We start from the raw sequence: 16,262 nt of genomic DNA, 5'->3' as shown, positions 1-16,262 counted from the left end.
TTCGTATCGTATGCTAAATTTGTCGTACGATGTTTGATGAAGCGGGCCCATAAGAATATAGGTTAAAGCAAGAATTTGACAGTATTTGAGTGATCTCAGCTATATCATACTCTTGGACACACTCAAATACTGTCAAATTCTTGTGCTTTCCTACTGTTCAAGTAACACTTGAACTCATGCACAAATTCCTCACAAGAAACAAACATTCTACTCAGGTTGAGTTGTGCAATGCACGAGTTCACGAAGGGGCACCTTCCCGCACCTTCCTGAGCAGTAAAGGAAACATGTAGCGTTGGCACCACTAGAATGTTTGAAGCTGTCCAGTATTGTAAGAGTTTAGGTAAATCCAGGTCACCAATATGGTCTTCTATGAAGATCTCCAGATACTCCTTGATGCGTTATTCAGCACATCGCAATGTTATGCTATGGTCGCTGAACTCGTACTTAATTCTACTAAGTACTCCCGGAACCGTTGGTCGCATTGAGTGGTACAGTTCATTTATGTCACTTTCCTTGCGTAATAAAGTTGTTCTGATGAAAAGCAATAGACGTTTTGGGACTTCTTTTACACCAGTTTGATTAAATATTACTTTGCTTACTGATTCAGCACATAGTTTTATTTTTAATCGCAGGCAAAATTTATTTGTGATACCTTTTTTTCGCCGCAGAATTCATGCATTAACGGATCAGTTGTAGCCATAACGGATCACGCGATCGAAACCACTCCAGGGGCATCTAATATATGCTATTTGAATTGTCGAAACATGAACTGTGTTGTTTACAATGACCAAGTTACATTGCCAGTTGTAAATAATATTCATTATTTTTTGTATTGTTTTCTATATGTGATCTTGTATATACACGTTTCGCATGGTGTTCTTGTGTGAATAATCTGTTGAAAAACCTAAAAAATCGAAAAGATGGGCATCTTATAAACATTTAATTGTAATTGTTTTAATCATATCTAATCATCGGTATTGAACATGGAACATAAATAAAACATTACGAGTGAGATCATTTATTGAAAGAATCAACAAGATGTGCATATATTTTAATATATTATATTATCAATCACATATTATCACGCTTGATCCGTTATTGCCCTAATTCTTCATTTCATTTATGGTGTTGCAAAATCTTAAACACGAATCAAAACTGAAACGGACTTTTGCAGGGAGAAAGACTACTTATTGGCCTTTAAATTAATGCGTAAACTCTTAACTTTCCAACAGAGTTTTAGAATGTGGTTGCGTATAATGTTAAACCTCTATTTGGAAACGAGACGGAAGTCAACAAAGTCGTATATACATGTCGCCAAAACATACCAAAATGTTTGACAACGAATAGCTCCGATTACGACTCAATCAATGCGTTTGAAAAAAACGACCTTGATGATGCTGTGTGCAAAATACCATCTAAAAATGTCAACTATTTATCGCGATACGCATGGTCCTGAACATCAAAGTGATCCGCTATGGGTAATGATCCGGTAATGGTAACTTGACTGTACAGTCAGTCAACCAGTTTAGAATAACCTGGCAAAAAACGTTAATTCACAAGTCCAGTCCACAATAATTTCTTTCGGGATTTAGTGTCAATGTGAGATGATGTAAAAATAAAGGGTACAATTTATTTTGTATGATAACAGGTTAGGCCAGACGGCATATGCAGTTTTTTGTCAAAAATAGCCAATTAAAGTTCACCTTTTCGGAAAATTATTTAAAATCATTCAACTTACAGAATTAGTATTTCAAAACATTATCATGGCATTTGTTTTCAATCAGCAATTTTTGTATTTGAAAATAATAAAGCCTTCTATTTCCATATGCGCATTTCAAAACATAACTCATTCAATCAGTTCTGGTTAACTTTTTGTAAGCATAATACAAAAGCTTTCTTACTAAAACTGTGTTACTTTATTCCTTTACCTAATGTATACCTTAGACATTTATCATTTTGTTTTTATTGGGGCATTATGGAAAATTAAATACAAATTAATCGGAACTGCTGATTTTTCGGAGCTGATTGACAAACTGTACACCAATCCGAATCGACTGTATTTCGGTTTGGGGTATTTCTATCAGATTTATACCATAAAAGGATCACAAAGAAAATATATAAATATAACCTTATTTGCTGCAATAACCTCACACTTTTGACGAAGTCTGCGTTGTCTGCAAAACCACTTTGAAGTTTTCTTTCTATATCTTGGAATGCTGTTTCAAACGTACGTAATAATTCACTAACTTCATCCGCCGCCATCTTGATAGAAATGCGCCAGGAACAAATCACATGACGAAACGACGGGCGTTAATTGGTTAATAATTAATGTGCAGAGACAACCTAACACCTAAAAGTCTTAACCTATTTTTCAAAGTCTTAAACTGCGGTTCAAAGTCTTAAACTGTGGTTAAGACGCGCGGAATGCACATTAATTATTTAACAGTTAACTATAGAGTTAAGAGACTTTGAACCCGAGTTCAAAGTGCCGTTTGCACATTAAATCCTTAAACCCGAGTTCAAGAGTTTGAACCGCAGTTCAAAGTGTGTCTAAAAATAGATACAAATCTCTTATCTACATAATTCAGAGACAACCAATCAGCGGAGCTTAAACCACAATTAGCTATATATAGAAGGTAAATGCCGCGATTTCATTGGTCCTCTCTTAACTATAGAGTTAAGAGACTTTGAACTGCAGTTCAAACTCTTGAACTCGGGTTTAAGGATTTAATGTGCAAACGGCACTTTGAACCCGGGTTCAAAGTCTCTTAACTATATAGTTAACTGTTAAACCGTGGTTTAAGGAATTAATGTGCATTTCGCTTGCCATATACTGGTGTCTTTTGGGTGCAGGTAAAACCATCGTTTTTACAATGTCATCAAGGGCGACAACTTTGTACAATGGTCAATAAATTAGCAATCGTCGTAACATAATTATCGTTTAGTGGTTTTGCATTTACTGATTCGCCCACAGCAAATACGACATATGACATACACCGTCGTGAAATATATAATGTAAATTAGTTACGTGCTGATTCATTTTCATTTACCATAACGGTCTATAATAGTTTAAAACAAACAAAAGCAAGAAGTATGGCCTACGGTGAGACAACAGTAAGGAGTGATTTTGGCATTTGATATAAGCTATGCTGGTTGATAGATTTAATCAAATAAATTACGATTTTAGTGCCTTTAATCAGTTTTAGTATAAAATATGCGGTAAATTTTTAACATTATTGATTTTAAAACTAGAAATATTCAGATGATAAATCAATTAAACATAAAGCATTCTAAATGTTCATATGTAAGTATATGTTATGTATATAAATTATACAAGAGTGTGCCCATTGTTCGTTATCGTTTGGAAATGGCGATATCAGATCATCCGGATTTATAAACCGGGTAATATCAAATATTCAACTACTGGTGTCTTTTGGGTGCAGGTAAAACCATCGTTTTGGCGATAACGAGTTTTAAAGATCAGTTTTGTATAATGCCGAAACGACTTTAACACTTCCACACTCGGCAGAGTTATTTAACACTTTCTGTGTCATTTTTTTAATCCAGAAACAAGAAATATATGTTAATATATATATATATATATATATATATATATATATATATATATATATATATATATATATATATATATATATATATATATATATATATATATATATATATATAGCGTATGTTTAATCGTTATGTACCCAAGGCTGGTACATTAATGTCCAGCTCTAATAATTTAAAAAAGTAAAAGACTATTTTTAGGATAGCATAATTTTCTAGAACGCTTAAAAATGAGATAAACTGATTCCGAGCATAGCTCGTATCAAAACCCGGCCGACATAAACACAAAGTGATGATCGTAGAATTTAATACTATCAAGTATGATTTTAATTCGCAGTTATTCCCCTATTTAGACACTTTTTATACAAAGCATACATACGATGAACATTTTGTAGAAAATTGCAATAATTTTCATTCATTTAGAAAATTTAACAAACCGATAAACTCTTATAATATAATGTTTGCATGGGGCTATTTCCCGCCTAAATTGAAAGGCATGATTTAAAGCTTTACACGAAAAATAATAATTGCTAATTGTATACACGCGTATACAGAAACATAATATCGTACCACAATGTCACTTACGATGAAATTTATTATGATGCATAAAGGATAAGCATTAACCTTTATGATCAGTCAAGGACAAAAATTAAATTAATTCTTTTTCAATTTTTCGGATGTCCTTTATTTACCGAACATATTGCTTTCGAAATTATGTTTATTTAAGAGCTGGAATTTCCGCAGTTACTGTAAAACTTTCGTAAGTTTTTCGATAAAACAACGCCCGACTGTCCGTTAAACAAACATTATAACCTAACAAACCTTCAGTTCAAAGAGGACATTCTTATGAAATAATAAAACAAAACTACGGTTCAAAAAGGACAATCTTATGAAATAAAAAATACGGTGCAAAAAGGACAATCTTATGAAATAATAAAACAAAGCTACGGTGCAAAAAGGACAATCTTATGAAATAAAAAAATACGGTGCAAAAAGGACAATCTTATGAAATAATTGCGGGGTTCGAATATCGGCCATAAATCAATGCCTTGTAAGCGATTCTAAATCCAGTCAATCAGTTAGATTGTTTTTCTACGTACTCCGAGTTACGCATGTCCGTGATGGAGAGACTGTCATCCCTTTGGTGTAAATTCGGGCGCACGAAATAAAATACAATCATTCGTCCATTGGTCAATCCGTTGTTGATGTACCGATCCATTAGTGTGTGCATCTTTTTATTTTAACAGACAGAAAACAACGTGCCAGGAAAAACATTACTCGTCTGAACTAGTTGTAAGACTAATACAATAGATGTCGATTAACTTATCATGAATTATATTTGAAACACGTCTGGAGTTTTTAAATTTCGGATATCTTGTAAAAATCATTTTGAGATAGCCATTATCCATCATGTTCTACAAATAACTGATAAGTGATACGTGAATTATACAGATTTAAACCAATTTAAACATCGTTTTTTAACCATTCGTCCATCGGAGAATCGTTCTCAGAAGACTTCAAAATGCATGCATTCTCGATCACAGGCAGCAGTATCATAAATTCCCCCCCCCCCCCCTCGAGCTTACCCCAGGGGTTCCAGATTGATAAATGTACACCTATTGTGTTTGGTTTGACTTTTCAACAACGAATATTGACAAAAATACACAGTATGAAAAAATAACCCTCGTATATGTATTATATATACACAAGGTATGAAACGCACTATATGCCTATTGCTGAAAGATTGTGGAACACTGGACGTGACCTTTTTCACCGAAAACACACATGTTCCCATGCAGTTGCCGACAAAATGCAACTGGATTCGTTAAAGACAGTAAAAGCAACGAGATTACACTTCTAACCGATCTCCTACTCGGCTAATAACTTTAATATTCCATTAAATTCGACTTTCTCGCTACATGTCTGTGTTTTGCTGTCATATTTTGTCGATCGATTGCTCGATTCTAAAACGCCATATCATTGGCCAACACAATGCGAACAACCAACCAGATGACGCGTTATAAAATTAAAATGGTGTACATGTGTAGATGAAACACCGAGTGAGATATAGCGAGAAAGTCAAATTTAATTGAATATTCGATATTTTATTAAACTCGTCCAGGAAATTCGAAAACAAAATTCCTGAATTTGTTTAATAAAATATGGTATGGTATGACAACTCACAGGTACTTGAAAAAAAAATTGGTCCTTATATATATAATAAGAGTAAAGATATCCAACGATGATTACACAGGTGTATTGAATAGCACAATGCAACAGCATGAAAGATCAAACAATGCACACATATGTCGTTGTTGTTGCCAGCAGGAAGCGTCTATCTATGATAAAACACCTTTTATTCGATGAAAATCCACCAAGTATGCCCAAAACGCCCGGGGGGGGGGGGGGGGGGTAACTTCCCAAATTTTAGGATAGGGGTGTCCCGCTGAGACTTCCGAAATGTGACCCATTTTTATACCGGAACGGATAAAGTAGACCCATTTTGATACAAGATTTTTGAAAAATTATACCCATTTGTATACGATACCATTGAGAAAGTAGACCCATTTCAATACAAGAAGTTTGATAAACTGGACCCATTTAAATGCTAGAATTTGATAAAATGGACACATTTCATACTAGTATTTTAATCACTTTCATATCAATAAAGTATACTTATTGAATTTGCTATTATATCTTTCCCGCTACTGAAATTTACTTTTTGATACCCATTTATATACAAGAATGACATTTATCATACCCATTTTGATACTGATACTTTCTAATCTATATGCATTTATATACAAGCAAATTTCTGATTTCAATACCCATATCTATACTTAGATGCTCAAAACCATACCCATATCTATAAATTTAGTCGAAAAACACACCCCATAAAATCGGCACACCCCTATATACCCGTATATAGGAAGTTACCCCCCCCCCCCCCGGGCCAAAACAGCTTAGGTTCACAAATATGACCCCAACATCGAAGTGTGTAATTCCGAACGTCAAGCTGTCAGTTATACACACTTCGATTTTGGGGTCATATTTGTGAAACTTTTTAGCTGTTTTGGTCATACTTGGTGGATTTTCATCAAATAAAAGGTGTTTTATCATAGATAGACGCTTCCTGCTGGCAACAACAACGATATATGTGTGCATTGTTTGATCTTTCATGCTGTTGCATTGTGTTATTCAATACATGTGTGAAATCATCGTTGGATACCTTTGCTCTTATTATATATATAAGGACAAAAAAAATGTTCCAATACCTGTGTGACAAATTGTGCTAGGTCCTATATAAGTTATGTTTAAATAAATACGCCACAATGCGTTACGCATGAATTTAACGACGACGGCGACCATTTGCGATGCTGATTATACACGAATAATAATTGTGTTCACATGTGATGATATATCATCATTTTAATTATATAAACAATGTTTCTTTATATTCGTGTATAATCAGCATCGCAAATGTTGAATACAATTACAATTTGATCTTTAGTTGGCAGTTTTGAAGGTGTTTTCTTGCTTTTCGTTCCAACCGCTAAGTTATTATATGTATTAAAGGGTCCTTTTCACAGATTTTGGCATGTATTGAAGTGTGTCATTAAATGCTTTATATTGATACATGTAAAGATTGGAACTAAAACGTAAACAAACTAGAATAAAATTAAAGAAAGAAAAAAAGTAACCCTCAACAGGGCTCGAACCACTGACCCTCTGGAGACCTGGAGTAAAAAGTCTTCCACTTCAACCACTCGGCCATCCGTGCTCAAACCATCAATTGTGTATTTTATACTTTATAGAAGCAATCCTCGTAGTATCACAAAATATAACAAAACAGAACTCTCCAAATTATGCAATCGTTTCGCGTTGCAACGCTTTATAATTTTTAGGTTTTTAAATAGTCAAACGATGCGCATAATGGATATTTTAGAGCATGGTAAATGTTCAGAATTACTGTTTCCTCACAAATATCATAACGACAACGAAAACTTGCGAGTCTGAAACATTTTTTTTTAAATTTGTCAATTTACCAAAATGTGAAAACGCCTCTTTAATAAAGGCTAAAACATGCATCAAAATTTATTGGAATACACGCATACGCGGAAAGAACAAACTGCCTCCACTACAATATAAAGCATGTTTAAATACCGGTAGGTAATATAGACATTGCCCAAACAAAATATATATTTATGATACTACAACCGAAAATAAAACAATACAACCGGAGCTGAAATTCTGGAGTATTACTGAAATCTCAACAGATACGTCAACCCACAGTTTATGAATGTACTCTTATGTGTATCCAAATACAATCATGTAATATTAAAATATAAACAAATCGCTTCAAAATAACTTGTAAATACAATGTATACAAATATAGATCAACCTTTGAGAAAGGATTATTTCGGATATGGTGTATAAAGGCCGCATAAAAACACAAATGTACTTTTCCGTCATCACCTGTCGAAACCTTCAAACAGTTAGTACCTTTTCATAGATTATTCTGTATAATTATCTCAGAATCCATTAATAGTGGCTTTGTATTCAACTCACGTCAATAGAAGCAATGTGAATTTTACATCACAAAACAAAATTATCGCTGTTAAAACGGACGATAAACAACGCTAAATAAGATCGGACCTGAGTGCAGCATTGTCAAATAAAACGTTCATGTAAATAGCAAACCTATTTGTCTGGTCAAGTTAGAATCAAAACAGGTTACTATTTGACAATTTTTAACGACCAAATTATCAGATCTTCGTCGTATACTGCCTGATATAGAACGCTTTCTTCGAAACAGTAATTACAATATTATCTGAAATGGCCTGAATAAGCGAAATATTTTTTTATACAATTTCACAATTTCTTGTCGAAATTCGCGCGACCATCTGCATATGGAAGGATGTTCTCTGAAACGAACCGTCAATAGCGTTCGAACAAAAGGAAATCTCAAACACAACACTATTCTTTCATATATAATGTTTTCAACCCCTATAAGTCACTAAAAAAATCACGTCACGTTCATAATAAAGAGATTGTCAGTTTGATTTAGGAGATTTGCTGTACACAATCTTGCCTCCAACATATATGCTGAGTATGTTTCTGTCATCGCCTGAAATAAAAATGATAATATTCGTACTAAACGTTAGTTTTAAGGTTACGTTTTAGGTTAAGGTTAAGTCTTAACATAGTTTTATTGAATAGTTGTGGTACACTAACAATTTTATGTTTCATAAATTCACATTTCGTATTTCAATATACAGAACTTATCTTTCGAGTCAAGGAATGTCGTCAAAACATGTTCACTTTAATGTGTACATCACCGAGAAAACAAAATAAAAATGTCATAATTGTTTAAAATACTTAAACGTTGTGTAGTTGAAATATATATGAGCTGCGTTCTGAGAAAACTGGGCATAATGCATGAGCGTGAAGTGTCATCCCAGATTAGCCTGTGCAGTTCGCACATGCTGATCAGGGACGATACTTTCCGCCTTAACTGGATTTTCGTGTAGAAGAGATTTCCATTAAACGAAAAACACCATAAAAACGGAAAGTGTCGTCCCTGATAAGCCTGTGCGGACTGCACAGGCTAATCTGGGTCGACACTTTACGCACAAGTATTATGCCCAGTTTTCTCAGAACGCGACACATATCTTTAAGAATAGATAACCAATTGCAATTGTTATCGACATGCAAGTTTCCAAAACTAGTAAGTGGTAACCACTTATTTAACAAGTAATGCTAACCAAATATAATTGAAACAAAAAACTAACCAGCCTTCGGCTTTCGAAGATATCGAGCTAAAATGAATAGGTTTAAAATAAACTCAACTACCTGTGAACAGGTACTTTTCTATACCATCCTCTACGGAGTCACCCGGCAGGACGTCAACTATGGAGTCAACAGTGGTGAGGTCAATAAGTAGGGCGTCCAGCTCCTTACCAACCTCGAAGTTACCGATCTTGTCTTCTAATCCAAGGACTGTTTGATGAGAAAGAAGAGATGATGAGGATAAGGAGGAGGATGAAGATGATGAAAATGATGGTATTTTTAATGAGGATGATGACGATGATGAGGATGGTGGCGGTGGTGATGATGATGATGATGATGATGATGATGATGATGGTGGTGATGATGATGATGATGATAATGATGATGATGATGAGGAGGAGGATGATGATGAGGATGGTGGCGGTGGTGATGATGTAATGATGATGATGATGATGATGATGATGATGATGATGATGATGATGATGATGATGATGATGATAATGATGATGATGAGGAGGAGGAGGATGATGATGAGGATGGTGGCGGTGGTGATGATGTAATGATGATGATGATGATGATGATGATGATGATGATGATGATGATGATGATGATGATGATGATGATGATGATGATGATGATGATGATGATGATGATGATGATGATGACGATGATGATTATGATGATGATGACGACGAAGAGGATGATGATGACAAATATTGAACAATATAAGTTCAACTAACACGTTTTATCTACATTTATCAAATGAATAGTTGGGTTTCGTCGAATTAACAGAAGTTGTGAACGCATGAAGATCAAGTGGCCTAAGTATCAAACAGCTTATTTCCGATGATATCCTTGTAAAAAGTATCAGTAATTTTAATATCTTTTACAGAGAACATAAATGTTGGTGGTGTCAGTAGCGAACTAATTTAATATAATTGAGCCGTGCTCTGTGAAAAGGGGATTAATGCATGTGCGTAATGTGTCGTCCCAGATCGGCACAGGCTAATCAGGGACGACACTTTTCGCTTAATGATATTTTTTGTTTAGAGAAAGTCCCTTCTTAGCAAAAATACAGTAAAGGCGAAAAGTGTCTTCCCTGATTAGCCTGTGCGGACTGCACAGGCTAATCTGTGACGACACTTTACGCAATGCATTAAACCTCCTTTTCACAGAACACGGCTCATATTTATTACAAAAGAAGTACGTGTTGGTGTCGTCAGTAGCGAACTAATTGATAAAATCTAACGTCTGAAGAATGCTCTGCAACATTTTCATTAAGTATATACATGTAATAATAAATGCTACACTATCGTCTATGGAAACGTTACATAGAGAATAACAGGTTACCGTCCCATCGTTTTGTAATATATCAGGCAAGGCTTAGAATAATATAACGATGGGACAGTAACCTGTTTTTCTGTTTATCATATCACATGTTTCTAAAAATCTGCAAAACAATCCATTATTTATATTTAAAATCCCCGCTGATTTTGCTGATCCGGCTTTTACACGATGACATAAATGTAGCAACGGCGTTCGAAAAGACGACACGAATAATCGCTTATTTTAAACATCGTATCGAGGAAAAAAAGTTGTTTGCACTACGAATGAGAAGAGTACACCCGCTTTAATTATAAACGTCTTGAATTGGAGATCAGGAATGGACTGCAGCGACAAATTTAATCGAAGAACACACTTCACCGAATAGTTTGGAGACGCCATTTTGGAGATGTGTATTTAAATTGACATTTTAATGATGGTCTCAATATTGACATAAGGGTGTTAAATCGTTTGTTAAAACGTTGAGGATTAACATACAGTTATCAATTGCCTTGACTTTCTGTGCAACCCTTGCGAGTGCAATGACTATATCGATATTTTAGATTTATCCTGCCTCAGTTGCAAACATTGACCAAATAAAGCAGGGTCGGATAAACTAGTTGATATCCGGCAGTACATCACGTGACCGTGATCTAACCGTAAGTATGTATTCATACGCGCCGATTAACATGTTCTAATATTTGACCTTTGAAATTTATTGGGACGCATCATGAAAGTTATCGTTATATTATATATCATCATTTTTATCTTCTTAAAAATATATTACCGAACCAGACTTCCGTATTTATCATGTTCATTTACTTGATTACGCAATTTATGACGTATCTAGTATGACGTCATTTCTCAGACAAAACATACTATCTAGTTTCTCTCAGGAATTTAGGGACAACAATTTTGACGTGGTGGTTTTAACAGTATTTTTTAATATTTTAAAGCATCAAACGAATCATAAACGATTTTCGGAGTGTGTGTTTGTCATTCATAAGTGTTAACTTCGATAGGAATAAAATAATTCGCTACGACAGGATTACGGTTTCGTTAATCGGGTTTTTGGTCAGAATGGTTAGCATTCGATACAAACGCCTTCAAAAAAGAGTGTGGTTTAAATTACATTCCGATAATAGAGATGAAAAAACAGAAAATGGATTCCGACAAAGGGATGGAAGAACAGACAATGAATGTGTATATCGTTGTACATTTATTGTTATAAGCAATGGATTAAAGTTGTCATTAAGGTAAATAAAGTTTAGTTTTTGTTTTGCTGATGCATTTTGATTTCATTTTTTTTTACCAAGAAAAATATCACATTCTCGATTCTTTTTTTATTTCTTCTCTTAATAGTTTCGATAGGAAAGTATTAAAAGGAACAGTTTAATGTGGAACTATTTTTAGCGTGACACAATCGGTAGTTATTCGGTCGTCAGGAATGTAGGAGGCCCGACAAGAATAATTTATATTGTAATGTAAATTAATCATTTGTCTTTGATAAAATGTGTCAACGGCATGAATCAGGATAAATCGAATACATGGTTGGTGCCGAGATGGAGAAAGTTTATCCGGTTCGGCCCGAAAAAGAAAAATAGGGCTCGCTAAAGCTCACCCTATTTTCTTTTTCTAAGCCTTACCGGATAAACTTTCTCCATCTCGGCACCAACCATGTATTCTCTATTTATTGTCCCATTGATGACGTCATTTAACTTTGTAGTGCGGGTTGTGGTTATTTAAAAAAAAAAAACGTTTTTGTGATTTATGACTTTAAACTAGAATAAAATATATGCGTTCTTGGTAACAAATTGTTTGTTTTGTTGAACCTGGTTAATGTTTATAGAAATTGTTAACTTTATTGCAAATCCCACGTAACTCCAAACATTGACTGATATAAGAACTTCCTGTCGACCAGGATATACAAAAATATATCTGGCAACGTTATATCAGGCAGATATCAATGCGGTGGTATGATAAAAGTCTACATGCATACAAATAAAAGAAAGTTTCAGTACAATAAAAATAAATACATCGAGATGCCATATGAATACACGGACATTCATGAACGAAAGTAACATAAAACTTTTTAACCTTTAGCTCCACCGAGGGTAGCCAATCGAAAGGCGCCCCATACTGACAACGCGTCATATCCGCTACCGTCACTGTACGTTATGTCCGCTACCGGCTTCGATTTATCCGGCGCGCCGTTTCCGTTGTTATTGATGCAGGTACCGTTGCTGGTGACGCCGATACTGCCGTTGCTTGCGCTGGTACCGTTGACGGTGCTTGAGTGACGTATATGGTGGATGTTGGAGGAGAACACCGCTGTTCGGATTGCGTCAAGCATTGACGGGTGGTAGCCACCGGATATGTCTTTGAAATGAGAAATCTCAGTTCAAGAAAATTTTAACAATAAAGTTGGATATGTCGTTGAAATGAGAAATCTCAATTCAGGAAAACATTAACAATAAAGTGGGATATGTCTTTAAAATGAGAAATCTCAGTTCAAGAAAACATTAACAATAAAGTGGGATATGTCTTTAAAATGAGAAATCTCAGTTCAAGAAAACATTAACAATAAAGTTGGGTATGTCTTTGAAATGAGAAATCTCAGCTCAAGAAAACATTAACAATAAAGTTGGATATGTCTTTGAAATGAGAAATCTCAGTTCAAGAAAACATTAACAATAAAGCCCAGCAAAACGCTGCTTCTGAATATTGATGCAATATAGGCGAATGTGTTTTATTTCATCACATCCGCAATTGAAGTTGTTTGGATTACTGGTAATCCGTTAAATCCATGCTTTCAAAAAGCATATAAGCATTTTTTAAATATGTATTGAAATGCAAAATATACTGATAATAATTGGAAAAAAAAGATTTAGGGATTTCATCTTTGTTTATGGTTACATGCAAAATAAATTATTTTCAATAACACGATAATTTACGTGCTGGACTGTTTAGCAAGTTAGGAATATCCGTACCTGTTCCGAGTCCGACCTTGACTTGAGCCTGCAGTAGCTTCTGGGCATCAAGGACGCCGCTTCGAATTCTACAACAACAACCTTTACATGAGAAAGCCGGATTAAAGTTTGCTGCATTGGGGTTTATGGTTGTTTTAAATAAACAAGATCCACTCGCCTGAATTACGTATTTGAGTTTGGTACAGTTTTATTAGGATGGTTAGTTAAACTGTTCACACTTGTCCTTGGCAATTAAGCCTATCTTATCGCTTTCCCATTACCAAAACTACATTTGAGCCGTGCTCCGTGAAAAGGGGGTTTAATGCATGTGAGTAAAATGTCGTTAAAGATTAGCCTGTGCATTCCGCACAGGCTAATCAGTGACGACACTTTCCGATGTTATGATATCTGTTTAAAGAAAGTCTCTTCCTATCAAAAATACGGTATAGATGGAGAGTGTCGTCCCTAATTAGCCTGTGCGGACTGCACGGGCTTATCTGGGACGACACTTTACGCACATGCAATAAACCCCATTTTCACAAAGCATAGCCTATTATCGTGCCATTAACTGACATTTGTGCGTCTTGAATCAGAGGTAGAGAAACAATGGTCGAAGACATAATTTCATGTCCATTCCCCACATCAATAATGTTGCTGGGCATCCATCCGAACTATCACACCCAGGACTGAAAGTCCAGCGTTCTTATGGAGCTGGTCGTGTATGTTAGGTATATTTGCCATCGATTCAGAAACATTTAAATTTGACATAATGGCACTCTAATCCATACATAGTGCATCTTACACTAGTCTTAAAAAACCGGCCTAAAGCAGTTTAATTACCCAGGTTTAATGGTTTCGTAAAACTTTTTTCTCTGACATGGATTTGACTACTGAAAGACCGACGGCCCGACAACTCACTATACCCCATCGCACCACAGCGGTCCGTCTAATTACATATCGTATTAAACATGTAGGAAGCGTAGAAACAATTCGTCAGTGATTTGCAATAAAACAAGTAAGCATTGTCAGTCTTTTAATGATCACAAACTCCTTTTAAACTGCAAATTTCCGTCCTTTTTTAAATATGCTGTAAGATTGTTTATCAGATAGGACCCGAGACGATCGCTAGATATATGTGCAAGCATATTATCGATGATACAAAAATGATCCGCGCTCTGGGAAAATAGTGTTCAATACTTGTCTGTTAAGTGTCGTCCCATATTATCTTAGGCAGTCCGAACAGGCTGGTCAGGGGCGACACTTTCCGCTTTTATGGATTTTTTTTGCTTAAAGAAAGTCTCTTATTTCTTAATGAAAAAAAATCAGTTCATGCAAAACGTGTCGTCCCTGATAAGCCTGTGCGAACTACACAGGCTAATCTGGGACGTCATTTTACGCCCATGCATTAAGCCATGTTTTCCCAGAGCGAGGCTCACATAGGACATCTCTGAACTTACGAGAGGTTCGAGTTCGGGCAGTGAGAGATGCCGCACTTCCGCTCTTTGACCAGCTCAACTTCCGGTTCAGTGAGATAGATGCCGTGGGCTAGCACCGTCTGTTAAAACAACGTCATACGTTACACATACTGGCTTTAAATATACATGTTTATTGCATAGATGTCATAAATTGCAAAGAAAAATGATCTTACATGCTGGTATCGATACTATACTCGTGACATATAAATGTAGCGGTCATTTAATTATTGTTTCGTTTTAACATAATCAGCAAACAAAAATGATAAAATTGTAATGCGTCAACACATTTGCGGCGGTGGATAACGCCGCTTTAAAAATTTGCAAACAGCGAGTTAATTAACTAGAAATAGAACATGTACAAAACTGAATAACAGGATGATTGGTTTATGGGAAGTTGTTGGCGCTGTTTTTTTTTTCTTTTCCAAAAGGCATGGTTTCGAAACCTGGTAAAGTTTTTTTTAAATGTATAGGTATGAGTAAACTATTGTTTAAGAGAAGACACAATATTGATCTTTTTGCAGAATACATTATTTTTTACGCAACGCCTGGGAAAAAAGTCACATTAATTATTCGCGTTATTGAGGTTCAGTTGCAAAACTCGTTAAACTTTCCCAACGCTAAAATTATGTGAAACGAAACTCAACAGTTACTTCCCTTTCACACCATCTCAGCAAAGCAGTCACAGTTACAGCCCTTCATATCTGACATTAAACGGTGACTTTCACAATAAATATGGACCGCGCTCTGTGAAAAAAATGGTTTAATGCATGTGCGTAAAGTGTCGTCCCAGATAAGCCTTTGCAGTCAGCACAGGCTAATCAGGGACTATATTTTCCGCTTTTATGATATTTTTCGTTTGAAGAAAGTATCTTCTTAGCAAAAATCAAATTTAGGCGGGAAGTGTCATACCTGATTAGCCTGTGCGAACTACACAGGCTTATCTTTGACGACACTTTACGCACATGCATTAAACTCCCTTTTCACAGAGCGCGGCGCATATACAATTTTAACTTCGATCACTAGTAAAAACTCATACGTTGTTTTGGAATATTTGGATTCAGTAGATGCGTATCTATGTCTATCCTTTGACCTGATTATGTACATAATCGATATTGTTCGTACTCTACAGCCTTAA

The 16,262-nt window shown here is 35.3% G+C and overlaps 1 protein-coding gene across 9 annotated transcripts in view; it reads right to left on the bottom strand.

The window, feature by feature from the left end:
* The window catches only part of LOC127833696 (guanine deaminase-like), a 67,681-nt gene that overhangs the window by 36,769 nt on the left and 14,650 nt on the right, over positions 1–16,262 (bottom strand). For 7 of the 9 annotated variants that reach the window (XM_052359114.1, XM_052359106.1, XM_052359113.1 and 4 more), the window contains exons 10-14: positions 15,110–15,207; positions 13,674–13,741; positions 12,781–13,062; positions 9,424–9,570; positions 7,653–8,698 (exon numbers count right to left, since the gene is read on the bottom strand). In XM_052359114.1, coding sequence (XP_052215074.1) covers positions 8,625–8,698; positions 9,424–9,570; positions 12,781–13,062; positions 13,674–13,741; positions 15,110–15,207 — 669 coding nt within the window. In that variant the 3' untranslated portion in view covers positions 7,653–8,624. Of the gene's footprint in view, positions 1–7,652; positions 8,699–9,423; positions 9,571–12,780; positions 13,063–13,673; positions 13,742–15,109; positions 15,208–16,262 lie in introns of those variants that run through there. The other 2 variants (XM_052359105.1, XM_052359107.1) reach the window with 2 other exon arrangements.

The sequence above is a fragment of the Dreissena polymorpha genome, chromosome 6, assembly GCF_020536995.1.
Source record: "Dreissena polymorpha isolate Duluth1 chromosome 6, UMN_Dpol_1.0, whole genome shotgun sequence".
NCBI lineage: Eukaryota > Metazoa > Mollusca > Bivalvia > Myida > Dreissenidae > Dreissena > Dreissena polymorpha.
The sequence above is the reverse complement of the archived record's forward strand: the minus strand, read 5'-3'. Positions and strand labels throughout refer to the sequence as shown.